General features: G+C 33.3%; 1 protein-coding gene across 4 annotated transcripts in view; it reads left to right on the forward strand.

Moving 5' to 3' along the window:
* The window catches only part of LOC145279794 (O(6)-methylguanine-induced apoptosis 2-like), a 137,838-nt gene extending 134,779 nt beyond the window's left edge, over positions 1 to 3,059 (forward strand). For all 4 annotated transcript variants that reach the window (XM_080131124.1, XM_080131125.1, XM_080131123.1 and 1 more), the window contains one exon: positions 2,785 to 3,059. In XM_080131124.1, coding sequence (XP_079987250.1) covers positions 2,785 to 2,855 — 71 coding nt within the window. In that variant the 3' untranslated portion in view covers positions 2,856 to 3,059. The remainder of the gene's footprint in view (positions 1 to 2,784) is intronic.
* Positions 3,060 to 10,612: the final 7,553 nt, after the last annotated feature.

The following is a 10,612-nucleotide window of genomic DNA, read 5'->3' on the forward strand; positions in this document are numbered from 1 at the left end:
TTAGTGCTCTCCACACCAACATTCGATTCATATTTAAGGTCTTTGCAATATCTCCTGTATACTTTCACAATTTTGCAATATCTCCTGTATACTTTGACAAGCTTCTGGGTTTGACCTTTACTCCTGATCTGAAATAGAACACGTACATCAAGTCTGTTGCCAAGGTCGCTGGAAAGATGGTGGGATCCTTCTACCGCTCCAGAAGATATCTCACTACTGATGCAATTCTCTATCTATATAAAAGCCAAGTACGTCCAAGGATGGAATACTGTTGCCATATCTGGGCAGGAGCTGCCAAAAACAGCCTATCATGCCTTGACAGAGTACAAAATAGACTTCGTGGCTTAGTGGGGGATGCCCTTTTCTCTACCCTGCAACCCCTCTCTCACAGAAGAGACGTTGCGAGCCTATCCTTGTTTTATCGTTATTTTCATGGCAGGTGCTCGTCTGAACTCCAATCTCTGGTCCCCCCTCGCCAATCTTTCACGAAAAACACCCGTCTAGCTGAATCCCCTGTGAAAAATTTCCCCCACTCTATATCTGTGCCTAAATCAAAACGCGGATTCCATGAACAAAGCTTCTTTCATAGAACTGCACGCCTGTGGAACTCTGTTCCGTCTGCCTGCTTCCCTCTGGACTACAACTTGGATGTCTTCAAGTCTAATGTTAACAAATTCCTAATGAACCGCCCCCTTAAGTAAACACTCCATCAAATCTCCACACTAACGTAATGTACTTGCAATAACCCTTATCCCTGAGTGACTTCCGGGCCTTGATAAGTGGTGATCACTGTGTAAAAAAAAAAAAAAAAAAAAAAAAACACTATTGGGGCGAAATTTCGGAAATCGTAATACTGAATTTCACTTGAAAACAATGGTATCTATGCATTCCTCGTATTTTTACAATGATTATATTGAAAAATTACGAAAATCGATAAGGTAAATAAGGTAAAAAATTATTTATTAAAGAAAATAAAAAGATAGAATTTGATGAAAACGATCGTAAAACACAAGAGAATTCAAAAAGGAGGTACTTTTCCGTTTTGTTTCAAACAAGATGGCGGCAATTTTTCACCCGCTAACACGATTAAAGTTGTTGTTGTTTTTTTTTTAATAATTCAGTAATATTCAGGTAATTTCGACTGCATAATTTGGAAGCTATCATTGTAACTTATTAGAATTGACAAAAAAATCAGTTGAAACCATTAATTTTATCTGAAAACTCGATTTATTGACTACAAAATATTGTCTCAATTTTGTAGACGCGCCCGTTTCTGTATTTGAACAGCTCTGCTATGGTAATTCATATCGTTAAATCATGTGGTATATTGTCAAAAGTAATCTTTAAGTTAAATTTTATTCATATATACCTGAAAAACATAAAAATTCATGAAAATTTACTAAATATAGATGCTAATAGAAAGTTGTAACGGTAAATATTGAACACCCTGTATAAGAAGGTCATTCCAAAATGCCTTCTATTTTTTTTATTCCATCCAAATGGATCAAAGGAGATTGCAAATTGCATTCTTATGATGACTGAATTTATACATTCATGACCTGAAAGTTTCATATCTCTAGTGCAGATATTGACGGTGTGAGACTCTAAGAAAGCAACTTTTGTTGTGAACTTGCATCAGAAACAGAGAATTCCTGGCAAAAGTGCACTGAGAATGGTGATGATTATGTAGAAAAATAAATTCTGAAGTATAAAAAGGTTGCTCATTTTTATAGTACCACTTCCGTTTTTGTAGATCTTATACTTCTGTAGTTAAAAAATAGGAGATTTTACTTTTGAAACAATCATTGTAAGATAAAATGCACCCCAGACGCCCATGCACAGCCATTGTTCATTGGTGACAAAAGTATTTTGTACAGTTTTTTAGTTTTAACTCATTTCCTAAAACTTACATATGCAATACAGAGTCAGCCGCCATTTGCATTTTTCAAATACATCGATAAACACTATATACTTTTTTGAGCTGATAAACACTTTACATTAAACAAAAACAATAAAAAATTATCCAGTTAGGTAGAAAAGTAACTTATCTTGCCTTTAATAACATTTATTTGTTATATATTTGGTTTTTGACAATTTTTTTTAATCTATGTGTATAGTAAAACAAACCCAAATTTATACTATTTGTTATAGATTGCATATTTGTCTGGAGCTTGCCGTGTGACACCCATGCACAGTCATTATTCATCATTAGAAAAAGTGCATTGAGAATGCTGATGACTATGCAGAAAAAAAAATTCTGGAACAACAATACTCCATGCATGAGCGGATGGTGGCTTTGTAGAGGTATAGGATACTCTCAAATGTGTGTAATTTTCTAGCATAGTGGAAAATGGCCACCTTTTTTTTGCAGCAGCCTTGGCACTGTCTGCAATCTATTTGTTCCAATTCATGTTGTCTATGAATGTTAAGTCGAGGAGTTTGAATGATGAGCTCTCATGTAGGGTGTCATTTGTCATGGTAATCAGTGGTTGAGAATTTTTTTTTTTTTTATTATTATTGTTAAAGGAGAGAAGCTTAGTAGAATTAAATATTACCTTCTATTTACGTTTTAGAAGGAATCAAAAAGAAAAAAAGAGCAAGAAAAGCTCGCATAGAAGATTATTTCTATATTTTCGATTAAATTAATATATTTTTTGATTTAAAATTTGATTAAAATTATTTTCCGTTCTCTGATTGTTTAGAACACAGGTTGAAAATCTCTTTTTTACCTGTGAAATAGATTAAATTTCTTTTCAAGATTATTTTCTTCTCTTTCTTTTGCAGCCTCCTACAATCTTGTACAGCCAAGTGGGAAGCAATCATTCCTCTTAAATGCAGACGGTAAATGGATCTGATGACAGGATTAAAAACCAGTCTAGGCTTGCAGTGGATTAACTAAAACCATCCTCATCCATTTTTGTGGCGTAGATAATTCTAGCAACTCCAGGCGTAGCACATATTTACACGACCGATTAATAATCGCGTGAACATAAGTACAATTTGCTGCTGCCTTTCATGCGAGAAAATATTAAATAATAAAATATTTCCTGTAATTATTATTTTCTTTTGTTGCTTTTGTTGGATTTGTCATCTTTTTCCTATGAGTTGAGAAGTAGATCATGTGTGACAGGGCAATTTCCTCAGACAGTTGAATAAATTAATCTTAAAATGCTTATATTACTAACCAACACAAAAAAAATACCAAAAGACTTTAAACATAGTGGACATAATGATAAATCAACATTTTATAAGAATAATAATAGAAAACAAATAATAGAATATGAAATTTAATCTGGTTTAATCCTCCTTATAAAATAAAGTATATGAAAAATTTGAGCTCCTGAGACTGAACTGGAGAGGACTAAAAGTCAATCTATGTCCTCCATGTCCAAAATTATGCTGTTCGGATTTTAAAATCAGAGTTCACCTACAAGTAATGGTAACAAAAGGATGATTCCCTACTCACAAACACTCCCAAAATGGGATCTCACCTCTGGCTGCAATTGCATGCCATATCCATAACAGATTCTATTTAGTCAGAATGCATACTGGCATCTAAGTAGTAACTCCAGATATATATAAATGGTTCTTGTCCGAATAAAAAAATCAAATTTAATGAGTACTCAAGAAGTGATTGTATTGCCAGCCATATTGAAAAAAAAAATAGATGATAAGAAACAAATGGAGATAACTCAATAATTCATACTAGATTTATGTTGTAATGCCTGTGAATTCCCTTTGCTTTAAAATGATTTTTTTTTATAAAAATAAAACTACTCGATCAATTTATATAATTTTTGGACTGTGATATTTTGGTTTTATCACAATGCTCATTGTCTGAAGATAATGGTTTCAATCCTACTCAAAGCCAGCAGAGGCTTAGTTGGCCAAACCTTGGTGAGACAACAAAAACTATGGAAGGCAGTAATTGCTGAGGATGCAGTTAGGAGATTCGGTGTTCTTATCCCGACGAAGGCCAGAGGAATAGTTGGTTGAAACATCGTAAGACAACAACTAGAAGATGAGGATAATAGTCTGCAATAAATAAATGGATAAATAAAGCCATTTGATGTAAGGAGCTAAAAAGTAGTACTTGAAGGTCAATAACTAGTCAACATTAAGTGTTAAATGTGGATAGATTCCGACTCAGAAAACAACAATACTTTCCCTTTTTTCAGAACCATCGTTGATGGAATCTAAGGACTAAAGGACACAATAAGGAAAGTGAGAATTACGAGACTTAAGAAAGTAAACCCAAGATCCACTTTTTACTTTCTTAAAAGAATTGGTAAAACCATGAAGAAGATTTATTTTTCCTTTCTCCGACTGTCCACTTTATTATATTATAGCTTGGTATTTTGATCTTTTCTTGGTCTTTCTCGATTCCAGAACAAGAATTCATCTGGTCTGATGAAACATCTAACTAAGTGTTGTTACTTTTTATGGAAAACTATTCTTGACTGGAATTTTAAAATGAACAATTTTGTTTTCATTCAATTTTTGAAACTTTTCTAACTATAACCAAACACAAATGCAAGGACAAAAATTGAGCCTCATACATCCCCTCAATTTATGAAGCGTTGGGGGGGGGGGGATATAAATTTATATGTTATGTTGCTGCTCTTGGTCAGAGTGCATACTGTAAATGAAAGTGTAAGCCAAATATTTTTTATGGAAATCGCTCCAGACAAGGCAGGAAGTCACTTGATGTAAGGAGATAAAAAAAAATCATTTCAAGGTAAAAAAAAAATCAGTCAACGATCAGCGATAGATTAATAGATTCTGACACAGAAAACCACAATTCTTCCTCCTTTGTCAAAATCATCACTCATGGAATGTGAGGACTAAAGGACAAAATAAGAGAAGTTAGAGTTACGAGGCTGCTGAAAGTAAATCCAAGGTTCACTCTTCTAAATATAAATTCATCTGTATACCATGTCCTACTCAAAAAAGATGTTATTTAATCCATAGATGTAACATGTACTACATTTCTCGAATCAGAGTTGACCCAAGAGCAATGGTAACTAAGGAGTAACTCCCCACTCCCCAAAGCTCCCCAAAAGAGAGACTCATCAGCAGATGTAATTTAAGATCATACCCAAGACATTGTATGTTTGTAACAAAAACTCAGAATATTATTTAGAAAGGAATACCAATAAATTTGATATTTGATACGCGTCTTTGGGACAATATCTCTGAGCATATTTTCCCTACCAATCTACAAATAGGTTTGTATTTAATTATTCTCTTCTCATAGGAAACAACATTGGTGCATTGCTGTTTAATGTAAAATAATCCTGTGTGCACATTTCCTGATTGTAATTTGATCTTAGTTTGAGCTTGATTTGATTCAATGTTCTATCTGAAACTTTTACTGAAGACTTTCAATGAGGATAATTAATCTAATACCTGTTGTGTGATTCAGGGTTGATGAAATACTCTTTAGCTTTGGTAGACAATCCCCTAGAGATGGTGTCTTGACAAAAGCACTTGGTTCTATCATCTCACTGGGTTTGGCACCAGGAAGGAATATCAATAAATTTGATATGTGACACATGTCTTTAAGACAAGACATTTGAGCATATTTTCTTTACAGGTCCACCAGTACGAATCAGTTCACATTTCATTATCCTTCTCTCATAGGAAGTGAAATGCGTGAATTTTGATGCGTTGCTGTTTAATGCAAATAAATCCTGTAATACATGTTGTTTAATTCGTCCCGCATTTTTTTTTTTTTTTTAATTTTCTAATCAATTTGTTCAAACTGGGAATGGGGCATTCAACCAGATGCCAAACATTCACCTGCTAGCTCAGATATTCCAACCAAGAGATCTTTTTAAGATTCTAACCGTTCCTTTATATGCAATTGTTTGAATCTCTCTTGCACTTGGTTCACAGACTATATTTGCCAGGTAGTTTTTAAAACTCTTTCTCATGGGTCCAGTTGCTCCTATTATTACTGGAATGACAGAGATCTGCGTAGGATTCCAGTTTCTTTTTATGTCATACATAAGATCTTGGCATTTTGTTATCTTTTCCTCTCTAAGTTCTGTTTAACCCAGTACTATTGGGGGACATTAACTTCTACTAAGTTTGCTTCTTTCTCTTTCTTGCGCTATATCACTATGTAAGGTTTTATAGCTTCGTTTTCTAGGTATGTAGCTGTAGGGATCGCATAGTGGATGGTTTGAGTATGTCTTTTAATGTGGGTTGAGAGATGCTGTATATATATATATATATATATATATATATATATATATATATATATATATATAGCTGTTCATTTTATTCCTTTCCTGAAACAGTAATTTTCTTTTTACTCCAATTCATATAAATGGTTGATGTGATGGGCTATACACAAAAATACTCCAAAATGGCCTCTACTACACACCAAAAACTAATGCCAAATACTCTTATTAAAAAGCGTTCACTTAATCACTTCTCTATTCTCGTCTTCTTTATATTAATAAAATGGAAACAATAATTCCTCTCTATAATAAAACAACATAGCAAACGAAACACTGGGCCAGACATTAATCCAAAATGGCCACGCTACCTACATGTATCTCATGTATGTCTTTCACTAATAATCAATCGGTTTAATTACAATTTATAAATTGCTACAATTTCTCCACTCCAATTTACTCTCCCAATTACAACATTCTTAGAGGTAGTAGGAGAGCAACTTACTCTCTAATAATTTTCTACTTTTACTACCCCAGTCATCACTGGTGTTATTATTTCATAGTATACCTATCTTGTTTTAAATAAAATAGTTATGCAATGATTTTTTATGTTATGTTTATTTCTTTAAATTTTTAAAGCATATTGAGTTAAAAAAATAATGATAAGGAGAAATATACATTTATATGACAGCTGATATTCTCATGATAGAATATTCCAATGATTCTTCTGCTTACTCCAATAAGGAATGAAAACTTACATGAAATTCGAACTTTGGTATAAAAACTACTACCTTAATAATGTGTACTGTGCTTATCCCTGTTTTATTTATTTATTTTTTCAACTAATGAGTGTTTCTATTTGCATACAAATAAGCAACAAAAGAACCATGTTTTTAATAGTATATAGAGAGACGAAATGTCTTTCATATAATTTTTAAAACTGTAGATGAGATGATGTTGCATGCTTTAAGGAGTTCAAACAAGGGAAATATTTTTTTTTGAGGGGGGGGGATTAAGGTGTTAATATGAACTCGCGTTTTTTTCTTATCTAATGAAAATGGTCATCGACCAGCATTCCTTCGACTCTCCTTCCTTAACTTCTTCATCTTCTTCATCGTTTCACCTATTCTCATTTCCTCTTTCGCATACCAAGTCTCTAATTCTTTTACTCTATCAATAAAAACATGACACAAAAGGAAAGAAGGAACGAACGCACATTATTATTGCAATGACAATCAGACTTTTTTTTCTCTCCTGACTTTCCTCTACGTGCTCGTACATTTATGCCCTATTTTGGTGTCCGTTTTTTCTGGCAGAGCCTACTGCTGCTGAAGATTCCTATCTTTGAGAATCCATTAATTTATTTATAACTTTACAGAACGGAAAGCAACACTTGACTGAAAAGAGATGGAGCGGGGATGCAGAGACGATGGTGGAGGGCATTTCTTTCAGATAAACGGATGCAGGTCTTCATTTCTTATTGGAGTAACCAGAAGAATCATTGGAATATTCTATCACGAGAATATCAGCTGTCATGTATTTCTCCTTATACAAAGTTAGGTATATATATATATATATATATATATATATATATATATATATATATATATATATATATGATGAGGATTTTAAATTTACCCATTTTCTCTTCCCTTCAACCTTTTTCCCCCAGAAGAGACGTTGCAAACTTGTCTCTGCTCTATCATTATTTTCATGGAAAGTGCTCGTCTGAGCTCCAATCTATGCCAAACTTTCATGAAAAACACTTGTCTAGTTGAAACCACTATCAATAATTTCCCCCACATTTTATCCATGCCTAAACCTAAATGTGGATTCCATGAATGAAGCTTTATCATGGAAAGCGCTCGTCTGAGCTCCAATCTTGCCAAACTTTCATGAAAAACACTCGTCTAGTTGAAACCACTATCAATAATTTCCCTCACACTTTATCTATGCCTATCTATGTGGATTCCATGAATGAAGCTTTTTTTCTTAGAACTGCATGCCTGTGGAACTCTATCCCGTTTGCCTACTTTCCAGCTGACTACAATATGGCCGTCTTCAAATCCAACGTAAACAAGTTCTTGAAGAGCCGTCCGCTTAAGTAATACAATTTACCAAATTTCCACTACTAACGATTATTACACTAATTATCCCAAGGACTACCATAAACTTATTAATCCTTATCCTCGAGTGGCTTCTGGGCCTTGATAAGAGATGACTTCTTTTTATATATACATAGTTCAAAATGGCGTAATGTAAGCAAACAATAAGGTAATTGCAGCTGTTCTTCCAATTTTAGGATTTTTTAATCATGCCGAAACGCATTTTATTTTCTTTTGGTGGATTGATAGTTGCTATTTTTTCTGACGATCTAAGGACAAAATAGATTCATTGATTGATATAATAATTAAGTGAAGGATTTTGTACTACGAAACAGATACTGTCAAGAATTGTAAATGTCAACTGAATTAAAGGAATAAATTGTAAGATAGTCAACATCACGGAATTTGGAATATAGACTTATCTCATTTATTCATTATATGCCCTTTAATTACATTAAGCTTCTTAAATAAGGATTAGTATATAAAAAAGGGAATATAAGTGAATAAACAATATTTCCATGGATATATATATATATATATATATATATATATATATATATATAAAAGTGAACGTGTCTGTGTCTGTGTGTCTGTGTACATTTTCCTACGCAATAACTCTGTCAATTTTTAGTCTACAGACTCGAAATTTGATATACAGGGTACTGATATTTGGGAAAATCTATGCGATCAGTTTTCGGCCAGAAATTTGGCTGTTAAGGGGTCAAAGTTCAACGATTTGGCCTTTGAGAACTCTACCAAACTCCTCCGACAATTTTGGATCTAAACACTTGAAATTTTAGATATAGGTTCCTTGGACATGGATCTAACTTAATAACTTGATTTGAGCCCAAAACAATAAATGTTAAGGGGTCATAATAGGGGTCAAAATTAAAAAAATTGACCGTTTTTTTTTTTTTTGCTCAGCATACACCTCCAACGCCGGGCACCCATGCTAGTATATATATAAAAGTAAAATTGTCTGTGTGAGTGTGTGTGTACATTTCCCTACCAAACTACTCAGTCAATTTTCAGTCAACAGACTTGAGATTTGACATAAGGAGTATCGAGATTTGGGAACATTTTTAAATTAGTTTTCAGCCAAACATTTGGCTGTCAAGGAGTCAAAGTTCAATGATTAAACCTTTGAGAACTCTACCAAACTCCTCCGACAATTTTGGGTCTAAACACTTGAAATGTTAGATGTAAGTTACTTGGACATGGATCTAATTTTTTAATTTGATTTGAGCCCAAAACAATAAATGTTAAGGGGTCAAAATTGGGGTCAAAATTTAAAAAATTGACCTCTGTGCTGTCTACCAAATTACTCAGCCAATTTTTGGTCCAAACATTTGAAATTTTATATAAAGTGTATTCAGAGATAGGACAAGCTTTTTAATTGGTTGTTGGCCGAAAATTTGGCTGCCAAGGGGTCATAGTTCAAAAGATTTTACCTTTGCAGTATCTAGCAAACTATTCAGCCAATTTTGGGTCTAAACATTTGAAATTTTACATAAATGGTATTCAGCCATTCAGCAAGCTTTTCAATGTTTTTGGGCTAAAATTTGGCTGCCAAGAGGTCAAAGTTGCAAGAGTTGACCTGCAAACTCTACCAAACTCCTTCGCCAATTTTGGGTCTAAACACTTGAAAGTTTACATGTAGGTTACCTAGACATGAGTACAAACTTTTTAAAATATACATACATATGCACATAAAGTTATGAACAGTACATAGGGCCCAGGCAAAGCTGGGCTGAACTGCTAGTGTATATATATATATATATATATATATATATACGAGCAAACAGTTAATTAACATGTAAAAAAACACTTTGAAATGAGTTAAAAACATATTTAATCCGAAAAGGAAACACTAGATAAGTGAATAGTCCTTAATCCATCGAGTTTCGAAGAAATACTTTCCTTATCATCAGAGGGTAGGAATTAGCAAAATGCGGGATCGGATTTTGCATTCAAAAGTATTTGATGAAACAACAAGTAAGTCAAAGATCTTACTTGAAAACAAAAAAAGTGAAGCAGAGGGAATATGGTGAAGAAAAAGGTGATTACATATGAATGGATAGTCTGGTGGAAGATAAATAATCCAGTGACAGTAAAATCCAAATGTATAACTTCAAGAAAGTTAATTGAATTTCTATTTGCACAAGTAAAATCCAAAGAAATCCCGTGATTGGAAGAAGATGGTCCATAATAATCCAAAGGCAGACACCCATGGAATAATTCACAAAAATGTGTACAAGGAAAAAAGGAAAAAATTCCAATAATATTAATAAAAGAAAAATAAGATACGCTTTTCACTCTACT

Source organism: Euprymna scolopes, chromosome 7 (genome assembly GCF_053919585.1).
Source record: "Euprymna scolopes isolate OS-2025 chromosome 7, ASM5391958v1, whole genome shotgun sequence".
Classification (NCBI taxonomy): Eukaryota; Metazoa; Mollusca; class Cephalopoda; order Sepiida; family Sepiolidae; genus Euprymna; species Euprymna scolopes.